The following is a 27352-nucleotide window of genomic DNA, read 5'->3' on the forward strand; positions in this document are numbered from 1 at the left end:
TAACGACCTGCTGCGTCTTAACCAGAGCCCCTTTTGCCACCACTTTTCAGAGTTCCTGAAGGGCCTTCACAGCTACCGTAGCGGTCCCAGGGCCCTCGAAGTCCCCACTGTACTTCACCCCTACAGGCAGTCCCCTACTTGGGCTGTCCAAACTCCTTAGACCAGGGGATGGAATTAATTTAATCACACACATTTATTATTTACAATATCCTGCACTGGTCGAATGCCCTCTAACATTTAATTTATTATCTCTGTTGTTGTTTATTCTCTTCTTGAATATCTGTACAGATTTTGGAAAAGGATCAAACACTACCCCTGGTAAACTGTTCCACTCCTTCACACCCTTCCCAATGAAAGAAAATTTACCCCAATCGCTTCTGCTAAAATTCCTTCTAATTTTGTACTTGTGGTCAGTTCTACCAATACAATTATTTTCCAACCGAAGCCTCTCACGGATATCTCCCCATGCTTCTTCTCCTGTATAGGCTCTATATAATCCTATAAGTCTAGTTTTCTCCCTTCTCTTACTTAAAGTTTCCCACCCAAGACCCTTTAACATTTCTGATACACTACTCTTTCTCCTGAAATCCCCTGTTACAAACCTTGCTGCTTTCCTCTGCACACCATCTAGTTCTTTTATTAGGTATTCTTGGTGAGGATCCCAAACACTGTTTGCATATTCCAATAATGGACGAACCATACTTAAGTAACTTTTTTCTTTTAATTCTTTGTTGCATCCTTTAAGTAGTCTCATTATGACATGTAACGATCTGTATGCTTTCCCAACAATGTCATCAACATGACCCTTCCAGTGCAAATTACTTTCAAATCTCACACCTAAGTATTTGCACTTGCCATCTTTTGGGATAACTACCTCATCCAAAGTATATTCAAATTCAGTTTTAAAGCACCTGTTTGTAAATGTTGTAACAGTTGATTTGCCTCCATTAATCTTCATATTATTTTCTTCAACCCATTCTTGGATATTGTCAAGGTCCCTTTGTAATTCTGAACAATCCTCAATGTTATTTATTTCCCTATAAACAATTATGTCATGTGCATACAATCTTATTTTCGATGTTATATTGTTCCCTAAATCATTTGCGTATATTAAGAAAAGTAACGGACCGATTATACTACCCTGTGCAATTCCCTTCCAGACTTTCTCTTCCTCTGATATATTATTTCCTACTTTGACTTTCTGAACCCTTGAATTTAGAAATCTTCTTATCCAACGTATAACCCTTACATCCAATCCTATTCCCTCCAATTTCTTTAATAATAATTCATGTTCCACTCTATCAAAGGCTTTGGAAAGATCTATGGCTATGCAATCTAACTGGCCTCCTGAATCTAACTGATCTGATATGTCCTGCTGAAATCCCACCAGTTGTGCCTCGCAAGAAAATTTCTTTCTAAATCCATACTGGCTCCTCATGAACCAATTTTTATCATCACATATCCCTCTGATGTACTTTGCTATTAAACTCTCCAGTATTTTACAAACTATACTGGTCAGGCTGATTGGTCTGTAGTTCTCTGGTTTCCTTTTATCACCCTTTCCTTTATAAATTGGTATTATTATAGATTCCTTCCATTCCTTTGGTATCACACTATTATTTATGACATAGTCAAAGAGAAATTTTAAATAAGGCACTATATACCACCCCATTGTCTTTAATACCTCCCCAGTAATTTGATCACTTCCTGCTGCTTTTCCTTGCTGAAGCAGTTGGATTTCTCTGAAAATATCTTCATTTGTGAATGAGAAGCTTCTTGTTTCCCTCTGTGTCTCTCCCTCTCTATCTTCTGTTACGGTTTCCAAGTCCTGACAATCTTCTACTGAATCTCGGAATTCCCTACTAAAGAGGTTTGCTTTCTCAGTATCTGTTAAATAGTGTTCACCCCCTTCTCCCACCATTGTAGGAATTTGGATTCCTTTTCCTTTTTGATTCCTAATATATGAATACAGCTTTTTCCATTTCCCTTTGTGGTCATTACCCTCTTGAAGAATGCCATTCATATAATTCTCTTTTGCTTCCTTTTTCACTCTATTCAGTTCCCTCATTAGCTGTTTTCTACTTTCTCTACTCTCCCTACCTTCTTTGATTTTCCTGTTTACTATTCTACATTTTCTTTTTAATTTTCTTATTTCCCTTGTATAATAAACAGGGTCTGAGGTCATTCTACCCTTCTTAACAGGTACAAATCTCTTCTCTCCTTCCCAAATGATTCCTTTAAATTTAGCCCAAAGTGTATCCACATTATTCCCTTCACTTATCCAACAACTGAATTGTGATTTAAGGCAAGTCCCAAATTCATCAACTTTAGTTTTTCTGTATAATTTCTTGTCTTTTGTGACCCTCTTATTAAGCATTTTTGGTACAAGTCCTACATCCATTATTACAGCCTTATGGTCACCTATTCCTTCAATTACCTTAGTTTTATCAACAATTTCCCATGGTTTAAGCAAGAATACATCTAGCAAGTTATTGAGACGAGTTGATTCTTGTACTACTTGTGTAAATCCTCCCTCCCAAATTAACTTATTTGCCAGTTTCTGTTCATGGGCTTCACTTGCAGCTCCATTCCATTCAACTTAAGGCAAGTTTAGATCTCCCCCAATTATTACCGTATCATTATTGTTTTTATGAGTATAATCTATTATTTTCTCAAATATTTCCATGTCTCTTTCCTCTCTTCCAGGCCTATATGTTCCTATAATTCCCACCTCCTTCATATTATCACAAACTAATTTTATCCCTAATATTTCATCCCTTTCATCAGTAAACCATTCATGCGAACAATAAGTTTCCTTCACCAGAATAAATACCCCTCCCCCCTTTTTATCTCCTCGGTCTCTACGATAGACTGTATACCCTTCTGGAAATACTTCTGTATTACCCACCCCTTCTCTCAACCACGATTCCACTCCTATCACCACATCCGTCTCATAAGATTCCATCAATGTACCGAATTTTAATTGTTTATTTACTACACTCTGACAGTTTACCAAGAGCAATCTCAGACCTCCTTCCTCCCTAAAACTTGACTGTTGCAATTGGGTAACGTTTGACTCATAATAATAATAATAATAATAATAAATAAATAAATAAATAAATAAATAAATAAATAAATAAATAAATAAATAAATAAATAAATAAATAAATAAATAAATAATAAATAAATAAATAATAAAGAACAAGGGGTACTGTACGGTAATAGTGTCAAAGTAATAGTAATGTACTGTAATGCCATTCAAATTTTCATACAGTATTTATAGAAAGAAAGGAGCTTATACTTTTTTTAATTCTGAAATTTCCCTGTTTTGCAGCTATCCCCGACAAAGACTACTTTTTCTTTGTTTATACCGTACAAAATACTGACTTCCTATTTACGGTGAATTACGTAAAGCATCTAAATAAATATATTTTTAAAATGAAATAAAAATACCAAAACAAAGGAAGAAATTAACTGAAAATTTTGTGACAGATCCTCGTGCACTGAATCACCCAATCACCTCCCAGCAAATGGCGGGTATGTGATACGTTTCTTAAAATTAGTTAAAACAGAGTTTGTAGTGTCTCTTCTTTCCATTGTTGAATCAATAACAATGCCGATGTTTCTCTTCCTGTCAATCGTAACAATGTCTGCACATTTACTGGATCCATCAATAGAGGTACGGTACAATTGTTCATAGACTTTGAAATTTCCAGATATTTTGACAAGTTCTGAAATACTATTCCTGTGCTGCCTGTTATTTCTGTACCTTAGATTGTTTATCAGGGCCGAAACAAAGGCTTCTTAGACTACCCTCTATTTCTTGCTGATAATTTCTTGTTTGTACCAGAAGTGGGTCAATAACAGAATCCAGCCTGTTACAGATGTTAATCTGTTGAAGGAAAGTTTCCCAAGACGCTTTCACAACGCTCATGCCACAGACATTTTTTTAGCTACAGAGCAAACAGCATGGACAATCTGTTGGTAAATCAATTACTTCCTTTACTGCACTTCTGATTAATTTATCAATTTCATCTAAAAACCAGCATCTGAATTTCAATAAGGGTGCACACGCTAAAGCATAAATCAAGCTGGGCCAAATGTGCTGATTCATAACATTAATTTTCTGATCTGGTTTGAGAAAAACTGAGTTCACAAGTACAACAAATTATCATTTAACTTGGTTATAATGTTTTTTTCATCTAATATCATTTAATTTAATGGGTGTTTATTCTGGTGAAGGAAACTTACAACAAATTATCATTTAACATGGTTATAATGTTTTTTTCATCTAATATCATTTAATTTAATGGGTGTTTATTCTGGTGAAGGAAACTTACTGTTCACATGAATGGTTTACCAATGAAAGGGATGAAATATTAGGGATAAAATTAGTTTGTGATAATATGAAGGAGGTGGGAATTATAGGAACATACAGGCCTGAAAGAGAGGAAAGAGACATGGAAATATTTGAGAAAATAAGAGATTATACTCATAAAAACAATAATAATGATATGGTAATAATTGGGGGAGATCTTAATTTGCTTGAAGTTGAATGGAAAGGAGCTACAAGTGACGCCCATGAACAGAAACTGGCAAATAAGTTAATTTGGGAGGGAGGATTTACACAAGCAGTACAAGAACTGACTCGTCTCAATAACTTACTAGATGTATTCTTGGTTAAACCATGGGAAATTGTTGATAAAACTGAGGTAATTGAACGAATAGGAGACCATAAGGCTGTAATAATGGATGTAGGACTCGTACCAAAAAGGCTTAATAAGAGAGTTACACAAGACAAGAAATTGTACAGAAAAACTAAAGTTGATGAATTTGGGACTTACCTTAAATCACAATTCAGTTGTTGGATAAGTGAAGGGAGTAACGTGGATACACTTTGGGCTAAATTTAAAGGAATCATTTGGGAAGGAGAGAAGAGATTTGTACCGTTAAGAAGGGTAGAATGACCTCAGACCCTGTTTATTATATAAGGGAAATAAGAAAATTAAAAAGAAAATGTAGAATAGTAAACAGGAAAATCAAAGAGGGTAGGGAGAGTAGAGAAACTAGAAAACAGCTAATGAGGGAAATGAATAGAGTGAAAAAGGAAGCAAAAGAGAATTATATGAATGGCATATTTCAAGAGGGTAATGACCACAAAGGGAAATGGAAAAAGCTGTATTCATATATCAGGAATCAAAAAGGAAACGGAATCCAAATTCCTACAATGCTGGGAGAAGGGGGTGAACACTATTTAACAGATACTGAGAAAGCAAACCTATTTAGTAGGGAATTCAGAGATTCAGTAGAAGATTGTCAGGAGTTGGAAACCAAGACAGAAGATAGAGAGGGAGAGACACAGAGGGAAACAAGAAGCTTCTCATTCACAAATGAAGATATTTTCAGAGAAATCCAACTGCTTCAGCAAGGAAAAGCAGCAGGAAGTGATCAAATTACTGGGGAGATATTAAAGACAATGGGGTGGTATATAGTGCCTTATTTAAAATTTCTCTTTGACTATGTCATAAATAATAGTGTAATACCACAGGAATGGAAGGAATCTATAATAATACCAATTTATAAAGGAAAGGGTGATAAAAGGAAACCAGAGAATTACAGACCAATCAGCCTGACCAGTATAGTTTGTAAAATACTGGAGAGTTTAATACGAAAGTACATCAGAGGGATATGCAATGATAAAAATTGGTTCATGAGGAGCCAGTATGGATTTAGAAAGAAATTTTCTTGTGAGGCACAATTGGTGGGATTTCAGCAGGACATATCAGATCAATTGGATTCAGGAGGTCAGTTAGATTGCATAGCCATAGATCTTTCCAAAGCCTTTGATAGAGTGGAACATGGAATATTATTAAAGAAATTGGAGGGAATAGGATTGGACGTAAGGGTTACACGTTGGATAAAAACATTTCTAAATTCAAGGGTTCAGAAAGTCAAAGTAGGAAATAATGTATCTCAGGAAGAGACAGTTTGGAAGGGAATTGCACAGGGTAGCATAATCGGTCCGTTACTTTTCTTAATGTACGCAAATGATTTAGGGAACAATATAACATCAAAAATAAGATTGTATGCACATGACATAATTGTTTATAGGGAAATAAACAACATTGAGGATTGTTCAGAATTACAAAGGGACCTTGAAAGTATCCAACAATGGGTTGAAGAAAATAATATGAAGGTTAATGGAGCCAAATCAACTGTTCCAACTTTTACAAACAGGAGCTTTAAAACTGAATTTGAATATACTTTGGATGAGGTAGTTATCCCAAAAGATGGCAAGTGCAAATACTTAGGTGTGAGATTTGAAAGTAATTTGCACTGGAAGGGTCATGTTGATGACATTGTTGGGAAAGCATACAGATCGTTACATGTCATAATGAGGCTACTTAAAGGATGCAACAAAGAATTAAAAGAAAAAAGTTACTTGAGTATGGTTCGTCCATTATTGGAATATGCAAACAGTGTTTGGGATCCTCACCATGAATACCTAATAAAAGAAATAGATAGTGTGGAGAGGAAAGCAGCAAGATTTGTAACAGGGTAAAAAAAAAAGTAAATAAATAAATGCAATGTACGGTAAATATTAATCTTATACCAGTTGTATAGTATCATCTGAAGTAATTCCACATACTGTATATCAGTTGACTATATTTGTAAGTAGTCACAGGAGATATTATAAGTAGAATTTTGTAAACAATATAAATTTATTAAGGATGAGCTGTGTGTTTAATAGAAAACATTGTTAGCTTAAATTGTATAATATTGTATTATAGGAAAATTTTCTTCTCTTGTTAATTTAATATTTAGTGCTTGACAATAATGTATTTTAGTGTACCATTTGCCACCGAGCTAGACACCTCATTTGCAAATAAAGAGATTTTGATTTGATTTGATTTCAGGAGAAAGAGTAGTGTATCAGAAATGTTAAAGGAACTTGGGTGGGAAACTTTAAGTAAGAGAAGGGAGAAAACTAGACTTATAGGATTATATAGAGCCTATACAAGAGAAGCAGCATGGGGATATATCCATGACAGGCTTCAGTTGGAAAATAATTATATCGGCAGGACTGACCACAAATATAAAATTAGAAGGAATTTTAGCAGAAGTGATTGGGGTAAATTTTCATTCATTGGGAAGGGTGTGAAAGAGTGGAACAGTTTCCCAGAGGTAGTGTTTGAATAACTTACCAAGGGAGATGTTCAATAAATTTCCAATTTTTTTGGAATCATTTAAGAAAAGGCTAGGAAAACAACAGATAGGGAATCTGCCACCTGGGCAACTGCCCTAAATGCAGATCAGTAGTGACTGATTGATTTGCCTGGTGAGAAAATGGGAACCCCCAGAAAACCATCTTCAAGGCTGTTGATGGTGGGATATGAACCCACTATCTCTCGAATATGAGCTCACAGCTGCGCGACCCTAATTGGTCGGCCAACTCGCTCGGTCCCACTGATGGTTCTAATAACAATTCCTAATTTTCAATAAACATCGCTTTTGATTTTAAAGTATTCAGCGTGAGCCCTACTTGGGAAAGGCATTGGCTTGTATCAATCATAAGCGGTGCTGATTTTTAATCTTTAGATATTATCACAAAATAACCAGCAAATCCTAGTGCTGCCACATTGTTGAGAATGAAGTCAAGTTGAGAAACAAGATCTAAGTCGTTTAATTCCCTTAGTATGAAATCAATTGCAACGATCTTGAATTTCCTTAGTTCAAGTGGTTGTAGCTATTTGCACATGAATCAAGTTATTCCTGAAAAGAGATATGATTAAATACCTCAGCTTCTTGATTATGAATGCTTTGGATACATCTAGTAAAGTGATGCAATGGTTTTTTTTTTCTTAGTTTTGTGGTTTCCAAGACAACTGTTGACCAAAGATGAATTTATGAATGTACCCTGGTCATCATCATTATAATTTCCCCTTATCCAGCTCCTGCTGGGTCGGGGTATTTATGGCACTTCTCTACTTCCTCTTTCCTTGCACCATTACTCTTCCACAATCTTGTCCCAGTCTAAATTTTGTCTTCTTATGCTGTTCTTCACTGATTTAATCCACCTTGTTTTAGGTCTTCTTCTTGCTCTCATGCCCTTGCACTTTGCCTCCAGCATCTGTCTTGGAATTCTATTCTCCTCTATCCTCTTTACATGTCCAAACCACCTTAGTTTATTCTTTTCAATTTTCTTATTTAGCTTTCGAATCCCAATTTCCTTCCTAACATCTTCATTTCTCACTCTGTCTTTCCTATCATACTTCTTAGGAATTTCATCTCACTGGCTGCTAGTCAAAGTCCAAGTCTCTGCTGCATGAGTCAGTATGGGTACATAGTACATTTTGTACATTATTTCTTTACTTTTCCTTGGTACTTCTTATTCCAAACAAGTTTTCTTACACTTTGGTAGAATGCATTACTCTGCTCTACCCTTAATGCCCACCCTAGCATTTTGCATATATTCACTTGCTAGGTATTTAAAGCTGTCCACAATTTCCAGACTCTGGCTTCCAATTTTCACACTGCCCTTTCCTTGCTTTTCTCCTCTCGACATCACCATAGTCTTGCTTTTATCTGTACTGATTTTCATGCCATACTTCTCTGTTTTTTCGTTCAGTACATCTAGTTGTTGTTGCACTTCTTTGCTGTTCCTTTTCCAGATCACAACATCATCTGCAAATAGCATTATCTTCATCTCTTAATCTCCATAGGCTTCCTTCGTTTCCTTTACAATTTTGCCCACGTCTGTAATAAACAAAAGAGGTGACAGCACACTCTCCTGCCTTAGTCCAGTCTTATTCCTAAACCATTCTGTCTTTCCAACTGGGGTCAGTACCCTGCTAATGTAGTTGTTATACATTGCTTGCACCATTTCTAACATTTCTCTTCCAAGTCTCTTTTTTAACCATGGTTTCTCAAACCTTCTCTCTAGGTACGCTATCATATGCCTTTTCTATATCAATGAGGGTCACGACCACATCCTTTTCATATTCTCAATTCTTTTCCATCAGCTGTCTCATGCTAAAGATTGGGTCCACTGTAGATCTTCCACTCCTGAAGCCATATTGTTCCTCTTGTAACTCTCCTGCAATCTTTCTTCTTTCTAATGCCCTTTCCTGTATTTTAACTACCTGCGATATAAGTGTGATTCGTCTATAGTTACCACAAACTTTTTTGTCCCCTTTCTAAAACAGTGGTATTATTATCCCTTTTTTCAGTCTTTTGGTACACATTTGTGTTTCCACACACACGTTAGTAGTTGGTACAACCATTGCATACCAACAGGTGCAGCAGACTTTAGCATTTCCACACTGAATTCATCCATCCCTGTTGCTATTCCCATCTTCATCTTTTGTACCGCTAACTCCACCTCCAGCATTGTTATATCATCCTACATTGTTGAGTTCTCACACTGCATTGCTTCTATCTCCCCTCTACAGCTGTTCATTGTCAACAGCTTATCAAAATACTCCTTATCTTCTCTTTATCTCTTCTGGGTGTGTTAACAATTTCCTATCTTCCTTTTTTCACTAGCTTTGTGGTAACTCTTTCTGTCCTTTTACTTCTTATAAGTCCATACGGCATCCTTATACTGGCACTGACATCCACTTCCATTTTTTGTGTAAATTCTTTCCAACTCTTCTTCTTTTCTTCTCCTACCACCGTCTTACATCTCCATTTGCTGTTGAGATACTTCCTTTTGCTTTCCTCTGTTCGATCTGGATTCCATTCTCGCCAGGCTGTCTTCTTTTCTTTCACCACTTTCCTCACTTCCTCATTCCACTACGGTGTTCTCCTTTTCTTTCACTCTTGTAGATGTCTGTCACAGGTACTCTCTGCTGCTGTAACAAATGCCATTTTTTATTTGGCCCACTCCTCTTCTACATTTTCCACTTCAGTAACTAGGATTTGTTGCTTCAATCTCTCCTGAAAAACTTCCTATACATTTTAGTCTTTCAATATCCATACTTTTATTTTGTTTTCTCTTATCTCTTTTTTGTTTTTCCATTTTGCCACCACATCTCTATTGTCCCCATCAAATGCTTCTCCTGGTAAAGCTGTCACGTCCATCAACTTCCTGTGATTCGTCCTTTCCACCAAAAGGTAGTCAATTATTGATTTTGTTCTTCTGTCACCCCACCCACATCTCATCATTTTCCTGCTGTTTTTCTTTCAAAACCATGTATTCCCCACTATAAGTCCATTTCTTTCATAGAAGTCCACTAGTTCCTCTCCTTCATGATTCTTTCTCACATATCCATATGGTCCATTGACTTCTTCCTTTCCTTATCTGTCGTTTCCGACCTGTGTATTCAGATCTCCCATAATAACTATTTCCACACCTGAAATTTCTCTTTCTACTTTCTCCAATAATCCTTCAATATCTTCTTCCATGTTTACCGTCTGTGGTGCATACACCTGTATGAAGTCCATCACTTCATTCATCTTTAGTCTAATCTTCATTATTCTGTCACTCAAACATTCTACCACTTCAACATACTCCTTCAATTGCTTCGAAATGAAGAGTCCCACTCCGTTTATTGCCTCTTGGCCACCACTCCAGTATAATGTGCATCCTTTCCTCAATTTCTTCCTTCCGTTACCTTTCCATTTCACTTTACTTAGCCCCATCATTTCCACCTTCTCCATGAAATCTACTATTTCCTCTGCTTTTCCAGTCAGAGTAATAAGATTTACTACTGCTATCTTAATGTTGGTTACTGGTCACCCATTTCTCAGTTCCCCCAGTACCCTAAGAACTGCACGTCGGTTTAAGCAGGGGATGCCCTAACCTTTCCTAGGACCATACCATATACAGGCTAGTGTTACGATGGGGTCACCACTCCCAAAGGCATTTTATACCTACTGCCGAGTGTTATTCTAGGCTGCTCCTCTGGAGAACAGACGCCTTCTGTAGCCGCTCCTCTGAAGTAGGCTACAGACACTACAAGTTTCCCTCTTCCTCCACCGATGCCATACTGAAGTCCACCTTCTCCGCCACTGATGCCGTTGGAGTCTTCACCCATACCCTGGGCTTGGGCCCTCTATATTTGTGACCCCTGGAAAGAGGGTGTCCCAGTATTTTAAAGCCCCCAAGAATTGGGCTGCCTGTTGGTCCGTGAGTTGTATTGGGTATTTCAACCAGCCCTACTGAATTGTAGGGTCCCCCTATCCACCACCCGGTGTAATATCCCCTCCCGTGCTACTATTGTCTACGAATCATTCATTTTGGACATACCGGGCAAGTTGGCCGTGCGGTTAGGGGCACGCAGCTGTGGGTTCGAACCCCACTGTCGGCAGCCCTGAAGACGGTTTTCTGTAGTTTCCCATTTTCACACCCGGCAAGTGCTGGGGCTGTACCTTAATTAAGGCCACGTCCGCTTCCTTCCCAATCCTAGGCCACAAGACCTATCTGTGTCAGTGTGACGTAAAGCCACTTGCATTCTGGACATACCTGGTTCACCGGTTCTCCCGGCCTTCTCTTCACGGCATCAGCTGCTTTACTGCCGAGTTTCAACTTGCTCTGGGCCTCCGCTTACATCACATCACCACGTCACACCTGCCCATCTTCACCGCGGGATATTTCCAGTACCTTTCCAGTGCCAACTTTCCCTCCTATGTAAACCTGCATGTTTCCCTGACTCATCAGTCCGGGATTCGACTGTGCTAGTGTGTGGAGGCTCACCCTTGCTTTCTTCACTGTGTGCTGGTCACAGTGCCTTTCAACTGGAACTTTTCCTTCATAGCAGATGGTGAGCTAAAGATGTTGGACAAATTTTAATATTATTTCGGCAGCCCTTCAGGCCTTCTTGCAATTTTTGCCTGGCCATTTTAAAACTTTCTATTCTTTTGCTTGTGCCATGGCAACAGTGTTCAATTATGAAGATTTTGGAGTGGCTGAAGTGCAGTGACTGACTCTGTGGAAAGTTCTATTCATCTTTAGTGTTTTTTTAATGAGTTTTGTTCTCTTTCCTTTTCCCTTTGCTGGTCGGATTGCACATCCCTTTTTCACCTTTCCTCATCCCTATCCTTTTCCCATTTGGGTTTGCTTTTTCTGGGTATAAGTATTCTACTTCGGTGTCATGTGTATTCGATTTTGTATTCATTTTCTGAAAGTCAATGTTAAAAACAAATTTGGTGGCTCGAAAACATAACTTAAATAGTTGTGTATTCACTGTTATATGCCCCCCCCCCCCTCCCTTACTCCTTTGTAAAAGCGACTTGGCAATACTTCAAGATATTCACTTATTTAAAACTTGACAAATATTTCTCACTTGTTTTGTACCTATCACAGTCCTCTGATTTTCATTTGCATGCTTCCCTCACCATATTTGGTAAGACTACGATCCTTTATAATCATATTTATTGTACTCATCACAACACCGGGGATGCGCCCTCTAGGGGTTAACAGGCCCCCCCCGAGGGGAATGTACCCTGATGTAGACACAAAACCTCTTTGTTGGGTTGAGAAATGAATGAAAGTTGTAATTTTTCATTCCAGAGTTCTTTCAATAATCCTTCTTAAAGTAGAAAAAATTGTTATTGTACAACAATTAATAATTACGTTCGGGCTTCATGGTTTAAACAATAGGATAGTAAGACCTCTTCTAAAACTTCATGGAACATAATCCCAGGTTATCATTATATCTGCTATAATACTAATGATTTTCAAATATTTCTTTTCCTTAATAACCTCAAGAAATACTTGATTGGGGCCAAGAGCAATATCAAAATGTATTCCCTTCATTGCTTGTTGAATCTCCTTCTATGGCACAGAACACTCATATTCATTATCTTCATCTTCAGAAGAAGTGTAGTTATTAGAGCAGCAGGATTTCTAATCCTATATAGAAATTTGAACAAAAGTCATAAACTTCCAGAGCAGGAATTGTACATTGTCTCTCTCTTTCTTAGCATTAATCCCAACTTGCAGGGTCTGCTGCTTTGCTACATCTCCTCCATTTCTGTCTGTCGTTGACATCTTCTGGGGTTAAGCCAACACTGTGCATGTCTGCCCTGATGTTGTCAGTCCATCTCTTTGCCAGTCTTCCTCGTGGTCTTGTTCCTTCTGGGTTGATGTGGAGCGCTGTTTTGGCAACTGAGTCGTCCTGTTTGAATTGTACATTGTATACTCACATAATTTGTCATAATATTTTGAATGACCTTCTTTTTTTCTCTAATAGTAATAATGTTGAATGAGATCATATTTATACTGATTTAATTTCTTCTCCCATCACACTACTAAGGACTGCTACAATTAGAATATTTTGATGGTTCACATTTAATTTGCCTAGCTTTTCGAGCTTTGAAATTTTATTGCTGGGTGTTCAGGATCTTTGCTTGTAGATGTTACCCTATGCAAAAATTCAATGAATTTCTCTATTAAGATTGTCGAATTTGCCTTCATCTTTAACCCCATTTAAAATTCCCAAGAACTGCTGCTCCCAAAACATAAAATTATCTTTATCAGAATTAGCGTCCAAATTATTATTTTAGACAGGCCGGGTGATGGATCATCCTACACACCATACACTGGGTGATTTTCTGCCTGTGTACATCGAGACGAGCACGAACTACATGAATTCTAGCTCATGTACCCGTGCTTCGCTAGGGAATTTTAACTGCAACTGATTAATATCATGTTAAAGGAATAATTACTTAGTGTAGATAAAACAGAATACAAGTTTGAGTAAGATTTTTATTAGATTGCATTGCTCTTATGTTACTTGAGAAACATAATGGGGAGGTCGACATACGTCATGTAAGCTCAGGGTTGGAGAGTTCATTATGATAACAGGCCCCATTTCCTACTGCCAGTCATCGAGTCAAGCTCGGGAGTTTAGATTATAATGGCAGGCCCCACTGCATACTGCCAGTCACAATTGATCTGGGGAGTTTTCATTACAAAGGCAGGCCCCTTTTCCTACTTCCAGTCACATTCAAGTTGGAGAGTTTTCCTTATGACAGGCCCCAGTTTCCTACTGCCAGTCACAATAGAGTTGGGGAGTTTTCATTATAATGACAGGCCTCTTTTCCTACTGCCAGTCACAATCAAGTTGGGATGTTTTCGTTATTATTGTGACCGTTCATCACATCATCAACAATATATTGTGGCATTCCGCCGCTCAAATATGCCGTTTTCCGCGCTTTCATACGTTAATTAGCGCCCAAGTCAGCGCACGTCCACCCTCCACGGGGTGCGAGTGGCGAGCTGTCAGCCCCACGCACCAAACTCTCTTTGCGCGTAAGTACTGTACCGAGACATATTTTCGCCTCCGGCCAGAAGCGCTCTCACTCAGGCGCGACAGAGAAAGAAATACTCCCACAGCAAGTAGGTCACGGAGGTCGTGCCCAGCGTTGGCAAATATCACTTTTCCGCTCCTTTTCCCGCGGAAACACCGCTGCCAGAAACCTGTCTTCAATTGTTTTCAGGAGAGAAATTAACATAACTCGCATACTACAAGGCAGATTTTCATGACTCAAGGTTCATTAAAAGCGGCGAATTTTATAGAAAATTTTGACACCAAGAAGTCCTTTACATGATTCTAATGGGATAATCTACGCAGTTTGTGGACATCCCACAGGTGTTCACCATCTGGAGAAAGCTGTTAGGGTGACCGAAGCCACGGAACCGCCAAATTGCAAGCCCCTCCCTCACTGGGATATCAAAGGACGCTTTCGAGATTAAAGCAAAACGCGTGAAGTGATCAAAATGATAAATGATCAGTAGAAACTCGCGCAATTGAGCTTTAATTTGATGCATTGATCGATCCTGGAAACCACGTGCCACCGGACCGATTTCTGCAGGTAGGAGGAGTCTTACCCTCTCTTTCGAGTCTGACACGTTTCATGATAAAAGGGGGTGCGAACTGAGGCAAGCATCTTGTTCTATTCTGCCAGTGGCATAGTGAGGTGGTACCTAATGTGAGTGACTCTTCAGTATTCTTTGCTTCAGTGCTACAAAGTGTGACCAGTCAATAATCATTTGAATAGTGTTTATGTAGCTGAAGTTCTATCAGTGATATGATTATGTAACAGTGAAGTGAAGATTTATTGATACTAACAGAGTGCGGTATTTAACCCTAACCATGACGGTCATATGATATGCAGAGTGCTTATGTGTACGAATATATGAGTAAAGAGAACGCAAATCAAAGGCTAGTAGGCCGTGAAATCGTGTAAGCAAATTCACGAGTGTATTAACTGCCGAAGAAATAACATGGGAGATCCAGTAACCATATGATGAATGATCAGGTGTAGGAGAAAGTGCGGCTCAGTGGCGACGCGTAAACTCAGGGCGATCGGTAAAGAAAAAAATCCCAGACGTAGTAGCTAATCTGTACTCCCATATAAACTAGTGCTGAATTAGGCAAGGTCAAACCACGTTCGTAATGGTAGCTTTGGGACTTCTAATAACAGTGAAAGTGCGAACGTGATAATTAGGGCCTAACTGCCGATAGTAGAATAGACAACCAATAGGGAAAGCAACGGGCTACAAACATTACCGGTGCTTGATTAGAGGACTCGAGCCCATGAGTCTCTCTGATCATAGAAAATTATAATGTGTTGCCGATTATCACAATTATAATTAAGTCAGATTCCCTCATTGTGGTGTGCCAGTGACATCAGTCTCCGAGAAAGAAGAGAATCAACGGGAGGCCCGCACTTAATCAAGACGCCGTGGAACCTCAAGGACTTCCTACTGTGTACGGCGAATCAAGACATCATGCCATCCACCCAGCGGCAGCCGAACACCGGACTCCAGGTTGCTGATCCTGTCGTAATGGACGACTAAACGACTAGATGTGCCTTCTTGGGTGAGCTGTGGGGTGATCCAGGCAGATGAGTATTGTGAAAATATTTGAAAGTCTATTTCCTGTAAAAATGTAAATATTTAATGCATGCAGATTCTTTAGAAATGTAGGGTAGGATTTCGTTGTTCTCAAAGGGATGGCAGTAGTTATTGATAGGGCTAGTGTTTATGTTTCTTCACGGTCGGGGACCGTATTTCTTTATTTAATATGGGAATTCATGCATGATAATTTAAGACCCTAGATTTGATTTACCGTGGAGCACTATGGGAATTAAAAGGGATTATTTAATATTCTTGAAAATCATTCCATGTACCATCGATAAAAAGATACGAGTAATATGAGTCATCTAGAAATTTCAAGGTTTTCTGTAGTAGATGCTTCACGTAATGTGTTAGGTCATCCCCTGTATAAATTAAGTATGGCGAAGAAGAAACCTCGATATGACAAGTGAAGTGTGATAATGTGTGAATTTATTTAGAACGCGAGTGTTAGCATACTTTGTCCCGAATGCTAGGGCCTTTCTTTCTTCCATAATATGCGTGTATTGGTTATGCCGAGAAGTGAGATCGAGCTACTCCAGCTGATAAGGAATAGATCGAATGCGGTGTTGATGAAATATAAGCAAAGTATGCGCAAGGTTGTTTATCCCGTGCTAATGGTATAAAGTAGGCTAGATGCAAGCCGATGTGTTTAATTGATGCGTGTGGCATCCAATGAATAATGATATTTTGAAGCGAAATGCCGAGGTGGCTAGATAACGGGACCGAGTTCCCTCGTGTTGAAAGTGAAAGTGCAGGGTGAGGACAGTGTAAACAGCTGGCCGGTGAGATTTAAAGTCCGGCCAGGTAAGGAGGGATGTGAAATACTATCACCGCTGTGAGAGGAACTTAGTGTTAGAGGGCTCGTTCTCTTTCTCTCCGGCATCGATATTACACGCAACCAGTCAGAAATAAACACCGTTGGTTAGACCTACAATTCCAATAAATGAGAGAATTCCCCCATTTCTTTATGTTAATTAAAACGACTAGGGATTTTCAGGGTGGAAGTCACACTTCACAATTGTCATGGGACATGAGTTCATGTCTCATCAGCACCAGAGGCAGTTATGCTGCTGCCATCAGCTACGGGCGGATGCCCCGGTCCGTGATTTATATTGTAAATGTCGAGTGTATTTATTGTCTTTTATCCACAGGTGTGATATGTATTTGAATACTGTATTGTTTCTGTTTCGCTAAATATGATTCATTTAGGGGCCACCGTTGTCCAGATGTCTAATTCGTGTATGTATATATATATATTTAAATGACATCCCCTTGGAACATACGATGTGTATTATTTGTTTATCTCATGAGATAGCGAGATAGGTGTTTTTCTTTCTAATACGTGAGACGACTTTCAGGTATTTTAGACAAGCTCATATATCAAATACGCCTCACCTGGTTCATTCGATAGCTAATGTTAATTCTCGCCAATAGGACTACGACTTGGTATTTGAATATATAGTGGAATAATGTAAATAAGGCGAGTAATACAAGATACGCCATCATCCAATTATTTCTGTGTACAACGGTACTAGTGCATAATGTGTTTGAATATCTTCAGAGTGAATTGCAATTCTAGGGAAAGGACTAGAGAGGACAGTTACACACTCAAAAAAATTTACGGTGTCTAATTTATATGTTTAATATGGTGGCATATCCATGTATAAATTATCTACGTGTTTTCTCAGGCATTAAATTTTTTTAAAAAAAGGAAACGTAATTCATTCTTCTCATTTCATAGGTAAATGGTATTCCTCTCATTATTATGATTCCCCTACTGTAAATTATTAGATTACTGCCCAGTAAGGACAAACTGCGACCCGTATGTCTCTACCGGCTCAGCTAGTGCCTTGTAACGCTAGTAGGGGAGAAGGGGTCTTCGGCGCCGCGCCCGGTCGAAGGCCTCATCCAAGGTGTTCCATTTTTAACGTCATGTTGCGGGAATATTATGGTCTATTGATGTACTGATACCACGAAAGGTTACATCAAGTGTGGCGCCCAACGTGGGGCGCCACACTTGATGTAACCTTTCGTGGTATCAGTACATCAATAGACCATAATATTCCCGCAACATGACGTTAAAAATGGAACACCTTGGATGAGGCCTTCGACCGGGCGCGGCGCCGAAGACCCCTTCTCCCCTACTAGCGTTACAAGGCACTAGCTGAGCCGGTAGAGACATACGGGTCGCAGTTTGTCCTTACTGGGCAGTAATCTAATAATTTACAGTAGGGGAAACGTAATTCATTCTTCTCATTTCATAGGTAAATGGTATTCCTCTCATTATTATGATTCCCCTACTGTAAATTATTAGATTACTGCCCAGTAAGGACAAACTGCGACCCGTATGTCTCTACCGGCTCAGCTAGTGCCTTGTAACGCTAGTAGGGGAGAAGGGGTCTTCGGCGCCGCGCCCGGTCGAAGGCCTCATCCAAGGTGTTCCATTTTTAACGTCATGTTGCGGGAATATTATGGTCTATTGATGTACTGATACCACGAAAGGTTACATTATGGCATCCCTTGCCTGCTGCCAGTCACTCTCGACTTTGGAAATTCTCATTATAATGGCAATGTGCCTTGCCTACAACCAGTCATAACCGAATTGCATAGTTGTCATTATAAAGGCAGACACCTTGCCTACTGTCATTAAAATTATCTTGTCCAAGATTGCTGTTGAAGTCACAATTGAGTTGGGGAGTTTTCATTATAATGGCAGATCCCATTGCCAGCTGCCAGTCATAATCGAGTTGGGATGTTTTCGTTATAATGGCATACTGCCTTGCCTGCTGACAGTCACACTTGACTTGGGAAGTTCTCATTATAAAGGCAGGCTCCCTTGTCTATTGCGAGTCAATATGAGGGTCCATCTCAAAGGTGATTTGAAGGCTAAGGAGTTCTCCAACTTCTTGAAATTAGCGATGGAGGGTTAAAGGAAGAAGATGGCAAAGTTCAGTAAAGCTCTCTCCTTAAGCCAATTTGAGTCTTGAATCGGTTAAATCAATACACCAGGGATACATCAGCGCACCCGAGATTTAATGCCGCGGTGGGTTCATACAGATATCGATGCTAACGGAGGGCATTTTGAACATATTATGTAAGAAAGAGTTTCCTGTGGTATGCTGGTTCATTCTGTTATGGAGTGTTTCCCACGATTAACCCTAGAACTGTTGCAGGTTTATCTGTCAAATGCAGCAGTTATTTTCCTCAATATACATCATGAACATAAAATCATGCCTGTAAACTCATATTAATCCCAATAAATCCATATTATACACCAATAGAAAGCTGAAAGACTGATCCACATGAAGATGTCAGAAATATATTTTTTTAAATTGTCATGATTTCTAACTATTGAAAAATATAATTATCATTTTTTTGAACAAAGGGGACTGTTGAAATATTTTGCTCCAAGAAAAGAATTTCTAATAGATGATTTATTCCTGAAACATGATATTCTGAAACACACAGGTATATTCTTACATTTCCCCCCACAATTCTTCACTTTTCATTTCAAAAGGTAAAACACATAAAATGCATTTTTTTTCTTGAAACGGATTTTGAGTTCTTTTCACTAACTTCAAACTTACAGCTTATCTTAGTTTTCTTATGTTAATTTATTTTTTCCGTATGTTGTGATCAAAGTATTCATAACAATCTAAACAAATATCAACAGTTCACACTCATCCCTACACTGGTTTCATCAAATATTAAAGTACTGCCAATAATAATATAACCTGCACCGACTTTAACATCATTCCATTACTTCCGAGGCACCTTGTACTTCGCTGTCACTTTCACTACTTTCAGGAATAATTTTCTCATTGAAATTAACAATGAAATGTCACTAAGATCTTTGAAAATCAAACTCTCAATTTCAGAAGCTTGATTCTGAGAATATGTGAAAGTACTTTCACTTCTACAGCTATATAAACTTCTCCATACCATTGCTTTTCCAAAGACTTTCAAAAGTGAAGATAAAAGTATCAGTATTTAGCTGGTACCGTATCTATATTAGTGCCACCTGGTGTCCAGTTATAAATGTATCGCAGAAGAATGACACCGTCTGTCAGAAAGACGATCGTATTTGACAAAACAGTGCACTGTCTTCCAGAAAGATGGTCTGCAGTTCTACAGTTAAGGTACTATATAGAGTTGTAGAAAATAAGTTCTAACATGGAAATGAAAAATTTCCAGACCCTTGTCCATACAACATATTTTCCTCTCCTATGTATGTGAGGAATGTGTCCTGAAAGTCTGTTACACCTCGTACGTATCTATGATATTATTACTATTATTATTGGTTGAAAAAAGGAGACTCCAGAGGAAACGCCATCTTGTACTTACTGATGTCGGTCACATATCTGTCAGGCCCTGTGGCACCTTTGAAAGCGCTTGCGATCCAAATGTTGGGAAACACAGTCACGTAATTCTCCCAGACCTCAGAAGCCATAGTGGTGCCCAGATCGGGTGAGTATTTCCACACCACTGGTTCCAGCCAACGAGGAACCTCGAACTCCAATAGCTCTGTCGTCGAAAGCGAGCGGAACTCGTCGTCCCATGTGAGGGGCATCACCGATGGGTAGTATTTCCTGATATACCTACAAAAACAAATACAAGACAAAGGTAGACCTAAACATTTGCCAATAGACATGTTCTGCTGAACTGCACTGTTCAATGATGATCAGGACACATTATCTAATATTAAAAGAGTTTACTACAACAGCTTTGGCAAATCCATCTGTCCATTCTACTGGATCAATTTGCTTCATTTTTGTTTTATTCTCTCTGGAATTACCTGCTGGTGAATTGTGAGACATTGACAGGTCTCTGAGTTCAGCCAACTTTGAGTAATCATAAAATCAAATCATTACATGATCACTCCAATAATAGCAGGCGATGGCTTACCCACAATACATCCTACACTTATATTAATAGCGTGTTGCTAAGCAACTAACACTTTCATTAATATTCTGGTACATATGGTTTTCATCCTTAGTAATGTCATTGCATGCAGCCATGTTTGAGTACTATCTGTCAAGCCAGAGATCATGGAAGAATACTATTCTCTGCTAGATACTCTTTGATTCTCTAACCATTCCCAGCTTCCAAATATATTCAACAAATGATAGAGCATTCCTAATAGCTTACATGCTGCTGAGAGAAACAAGTCTATGTACAAACAGAGCCCAGGATGACATACGCCTCAGACATTACCTGGGAACACCTATCGAAGATAAGCTAGCTACACTAGAAAGAGTGAAGGCCATATATATTTAAAAAGTTCCCTGCCTGACAAAAAAACTCCTTCGAGACTAACCTATGTGTACACAAGACAACCATTCTATATAGAAAAACAACGATTAAAAATACCATTGTCTTCTACGACACAATACCAAGCTTTACATCAAAAACTGCAGGATAAAAGCAAAAAGTGAATACATGAACAGATTTTTACCAAAGAGACGGCATGATGACGGAATGGATGAATTTATAACTACAAAATGTGGCATACCATAACACGCTTCTCATTAAATGTTCATACAACCACTGAAACAGGTAGGCAAAACAATATGACTGCAACAGGCATATCAAGATGCGTTATCTGACCTATTTATAACAAATGCTGCAGAGCAGTCTTCTAGTTTGAGATTAATATACAAGCCTCTCTCCTTTTCTGAACTCATGAGTGTATTATGAGTATCAGTACTCACTTAGCCACTCGGACAACGTGGTTGAGAAACAGCTGGGACCTGGACCACTTGTTGTCTATCATCGCCATTGCACACCGTACGCACAACCCAAGGTAATACACTTCGTCACATCCAATGTGGAGGTTTTTGATGTCTGGGTGCAGCTCCATGATCTGATCTATCATAGCCGTGATGAGAGGGAATGTTGAATTGTGAGATGGGCAGATAACCTGGAAACCACAATCATCAATAACATTCTTCCACACCAGGAGAAAACTGAGGAAGTGAATATAAATCTGATGGTAGGATTTAGCAGTGTGCAGCAGAAAATCAAATCAAATCAAAATCACTTTATTTGCAAATGAGGTGTCTATCTAGGTGGCAAATGGTACACAGTAATAAATTTTCCTAAAATACAGTATTATACAATTTACACTAACAATTTTTCTATTAATCAAACAGCTCACCCTTAATAAATTTATATTATTTACAAAATTCTACTCATAATGTCTTTTGTACTTACAAACATAATCAACTCATATACAGTATGTGGAATTACTTCAAATAATACTATACTGTAATAGAACCACAACTACAGGAAGAACAATATGGATTCAGAGAACACCGATCAACTACCGATCTCATATTTGCACTTAGACTACTGTTAGAAAAGTATTGGGAGAAAGGCAAAGACTTAACACTAGTGTTTTTGGATCTCGAAAAAGCATTTGATAGTGTTCCAAGGAAGACTATATGGGAATGCTTAAGAAAGAAAAATGTACCCAAAAGGCTTATCCAGAAAGTTAAAATGCTTTATGAAGACTGTTGCAACTGCGGTAATTCTGATTGGTTCCAAACCACTAAAGGAGTGCAACAAGGCAGTACCCTTTCACCCTTACTTTTTATTACTGTCATGGATGAAGTCATGAAAGAAATTAAGCAGAAGAACAATATGGACATCAATATATTTGCATTTGCAGATGATGTAGTAATTTGGGGAAATACAGAGAAGGAAGTCCAAGAGAGGTTGAACACCTGGAATGAACATTTGAAAGCACACGGATTAACAATAAATAAATCGAAAACTGTTACTATGTCTGTCAACAGGCCGAAGAAGAAAGGAAAAATAATGCTGGAAGGTACACAGCTGGAAACAGTAGACCAATATAAATATCTTGGGTGCATCATTTCAAGTGATAACAGAATACAGCATGAGATTAACAACCGCATTCAAAAATCAGCTCAGTTTTACCATCAAGTTCGGAACCTCCTCTGGAACGAACAAGTTCCCTTAAGATCAAAGCAGACTCTATTCCAATCATACTTCACCCCCATAATAACATATGGCCTAGAAACCTGCACAACAACCCAACAAGTGGATAGCAAACTACAAGCCGCAGAAATGAAGTTCCTACGAACTATGGTACAGAAGACAAAAAAGGACAGGGTAAGGAATGAAAGAATAAGAGGAAGCTGGTGTGTACCCATCCATGAATGAAAAAGTGACAGGGCCCGTTTGAAATGGTTTGGCCATGTCAAACAAATGGACGATAGAAAGGCAGCAAAACAATGGCTACACACAGTTGTGGCCGGAAAACGACCGGTAGGAAGACCTAGGAAGAGATAGCTGGACCAAGTGAAAGAGGACATAGGAACAAGAGGAGTCAGCTGGGATGTCGTCTTGAGAGAAGAGTGGTACATGGACAGACAGAAGTGGAGAGTGCTCGTAAACCACACCCGGGCAACTGGAGTGGAAAACTGATGATGATGATGAATACTATACAACTGCTATAAGATTAAAATTTACATTGCATTTATTTATTTTTTACCTATTATGGAACCTAACAAGCATAACGACCGGCTGCGACTTAACCAGAGCCCCTTTAGCCACCGCTTTTCAGAGTTGCTGAAGGGCTTTCACAGCTACCATAGTGGTCCCCGGGCCCTCAAAGTCCCCACTGTACTTCACCCCTACAGGCAGTCCCCTCCTTCGGCTGTTCAATCTCCATAGACCAGGGGATGGAATTAATTTATTCACAAAAATTATTTATATACAATAACCTGCACAGGTCGAATGCCCTCCAACATTTCTTTTCTTTGCTGCTGTTTATTCTTTTCTTGAATATCTGTACAGATTTTTGAAAAGGATCAAACACTACCCCTGGTAAACTGTTCCACTACTCCACACCCTTCCCAATGAATAAAAATTTGTCCCAATTGCTTCTGCTAAAATCCCTTCTAATTTTATACTTGTGGTCAGCCTTGCCAATATAATTATTTTTCAACTGAAGCCTCTCATGGACTTTTCCCTATGTTTCCTCTCCTGTATAGGCTTTAGTTTTCTCCCTTCTCTTACTTAAAGTTTCCCACCCAAGTTTCTCTAACATTTCTGATACACTACTTTTTCTGCTGAAATCCCCCATTACAAATCTTGCTGCTTTCCTCTGCACACCATCTATTTCTTTTATTAGGTATTCCTGGTGAGGACCCCAAACAGGAAAAGTAACAGACATGTATTTTTTGCTAGTAGAACTAATGTTGCCTAACTTAAGATAGGTTTTCACCTTAATTAAGGTACATTCCCAGCGTTTACCACGGGCGAAAATGGGGTTTGAACCCACCGTCTGCCAAATGCAAGCTCACAGAACATGAGACAATGATGAAATGATGGAGAAATAGGAATGGAAAAGAAGGAAATGTGGAAAGAATAGGAACAACACAGGCTGAAGTACATACTGGAAGATACATAGAGAAAAAATAATATTTAAGAATAAATACTGTAAATTACTCACTCTCTCTCTTTCTCATTCTCAATCCGAAGATTGGTTGGCAGCAATTCTTCTCGTCCACTCCTCTCTGTTCTCTGATAGTCTCTTAATTTTTTCATATGATTCTGCTCCTATATTTCCTTGAATCTGTTTCATGTATTGTAATCTGGATCTTCCTCTGCCTCTTTTGCCTTGTACCATTCCTTCCATAACACTGATTTTTAAATAGTTTTGTCTATACAGATACCCTATTAACTGGTCTCTTCTCTTCATTATTGTTTTCAATAGCGCTCTTTTTTTACCAACTCTTCTAAGAACTTCTTCATTCGTCAGCCCTCCCATCCACAAGATTTTCTGCATTCTCTTCCAACACCACATTTCAAATACTTCTAATCTTCTTTTATTACATGTGCCAAGTGTCCAAGTTTCTGATCCGTACAGTGCCACACTCCAGACACAGCATTTTATGAATGCTTTTTTTGGTCTCTGCATTTAAGTTCCTTGATGTAAGAAGCACCCGTTTGTTGTTGAAGGCTATTTTTGCTTGCGCAATTCTGCATTTTATGTCCGATGAACTTTTACCATCTGATGTGATTTTGCTTCATAAATAGGTGAACTTATTAACTTGTTTCAGTGGTACATCGTTAACCCTAATGTCAGTTGTAATTTGCTGGTGGGTGAACACCATGATCTCTTGTCTTCTTTGTGTTGATTTTCATGTTATACTTTTCTCTCAGGATCTTATTTATTCCTGTTAACACTTTTTGCAGATTTTCTTCATTCTCTTCAATGATAGCTATGTCATCAGCAAACCTTATCATTTTAATTTATACTCTATTGATCGTAATTCCTTCCATATCCTGTTTACATTCTTTAATTCCCTCCCCAATATACAAGTTGAATAGCACTGATGATAAATTGCATCCACAAACAGCAACAGTTAAATATGATTTATATAAGGATAGGTGTGTACCATGTGGGGAGGGGTGGTCGGATTTACATATATTCAACCACTGCACAGCTTTGGATGAGGTGAAAAGGAAATTGCTTAATAAAAAGGAAGTGGAGAAGTTAGATAAAGTTTATAAGATGACATCATGGTTGTGTAGAGTGGGAGAGGGGAACAAATATTTCAAAATTTTTAAACATGGTTAGAGCAAGATTTATAAAGAAATTGAGGGAATAAAAGAAGGAGATAAGGGAGTTGAAAGTTGATAGAGATAGGTAAAATCGATGAAATTTATTTAGGCATACCCGGTACTGCAGGTACATAAATATTTCGCCAGGGGAAGAGTCGGGTGTTTACAGACTGTAACACATTGCTCTGAGGTCCGGGTTTCCCAAATTTCTGAAATTTCTGGTAGAATGGGATTTAAATCTCCAGTAATTGCCTGACTCTTGCCATGGTTCGTAGAGATCTTATCTGGATGTACAACTTGAGCCCAATTCTACGGTAAACAGTTCCCTTACTTTGTGTCTCATCAGTAAATTTGTGTCAGTTTTGAAGATAGCACAACGGCTAAGAAATATACGTCACTGACACTGAACGAGAAAGTGAAAGTTATTGAAGCGAGTGAAAAGTCTGTGTGTGCAATTATGTCACGTTTCACATGTGGAAAAACTCAAGTTTATGAGACTTTAAAACATAAGGATGACATTACTAAGCCGTGGATGGAGGGGGGATGGACAAATGAAGAGGAAATCTAAGGTAACAGGCAATGAAGAAATCAATGATTTAGTGTGGGAATGGAAAAAGGGAAAGATCTGATGGTAGTGTTCCTAGATATAGAAAAAGCCTATGACAGTGTTCCAAGCAGCAACATATGGGAATGTCTGCATAAACTAAGGGCTCCAAGTTCTCTAATTCGTAAGATCCAATTGCAGACATGCCAACTTTCAAAAGTGAAAAATCAGGAGAAATTTCGCAGCAAATCGCGACATATTACGACACATCACTGATGGCAGAACATGTACAAATTCATTATAATTCAATACAGTAACAATTCTATTTGCCCATATATATATTTTTTCATCATTTACATGTGAATACTAAATACTGGACATACCTGAACTGTAGAAACATGTGACTTCTCATCCTTCAACATGGTGATCACATTACGACTAATTGTTGTTCAAGACACCAGTAGCTGACTTAGCCCTCTTCAGAAACTCGGAACTAAATTTTTGCTCAAAGCACTTGCCTTGCTGAACTGATTTCAAGGTTAAAAGTTTCTCCAAAGTTTGTTCAGACAGCAAGGATGTGAACTGTGTTTTTGTCTTTGTGACTTTGCTAAAAAATCCTTTCACATTCTGCATTGCTATGTGGAATTGATTAAATAGCAAGCATCACCTTAGAGAGAATGTCATATTTAAGTACACCATCAGCTGATTTCATCTGACCTACCAATGCCCATTGAACATCAATTCTTCCTTTTGCCAGGTCTGTTTCTTCGAGCTGAAAGTTACAGAACTGGGAGTGCAGAATATCAGTTTCTTTATCCAAATGTTCCGTTTCACTAGTCAAAATGTTCGGACACTTGTTAATCTTAATATGTGTAAATTTGTTAATCTAAGGCTAGAAAATGATACCTTACTTATAGCAGAAATATTTGCAACTTCTGCATTAATTAAAACTTCATCTTTGAATGGAAATTTGTGTACCATGTAGTCACACGATGAAGAGAAACACTTTCTAACAGACATAAAGAATATGCACTTTTCTTCAGACTTCAAGGTGTTCACTAAAACAAACACGGAGTTCCCTATCATCAAATCACAATCATCCTTTTGATTTGCTGGAGTATGATAATCTACATCAAGGAGAGACGAGGATCTTTTAATAACGTCTGGTTTCACAAACCTGGCCATCACATTCTTCAATAGTTCCTCCAAAACTGACCTCAATAAGTGGATGTGCGGCATACTTGACTGAAGAGCTACATTTGGATTCTCAAAGATATCCATAAAACTTGAGAGAAAAAGGCAAAAAGATTTATGTAAATTTGATGAAAGGAACATGAAAAGTC

General features: G+C 38.5%; 1 protein-coding gene across 1 annotated transcript in view; it reads right to left on the reverse strand.

The window, feature by feature from the left end:
* Window positions 1-27352, reverse strand: part of LOC136883595 (hexosaminidase D) — a 113924-nt gene that overhangs the window by 44197 nt on the left and 42375 nt on the right. Inside the window, exons 2-3 of the mRNA XM_067155982.2 lie at window positions 21580-21788; window positions 20213-20466 (exon numbers count right to left, since the gene is read on the reverse strand). Coding sequence (XP_067012083.2) covers window positions 20213-20466; window positions 21580-21788 — 463 coding nt within the window. The remainder of the gene's footprint in view (window positions 1-20212; window positions 20467-21579; window positions 21789-27352) is intronic.

Source organism: Anabrus simplex, chromosome 1 (genome assembly GCF_040414725.1).
Source record: "Anabrus simplex isolate iqAnaSimp1 chromosome 1, ASM4041472v1, whole genome shotgun sequence".
Taxonomy (NCBI): Eukaryota; Metazoa; Arthropoda; class Insecta; order Orthoptera; family Tettigoniidae; genus Anabrus; species Anabrus simplex.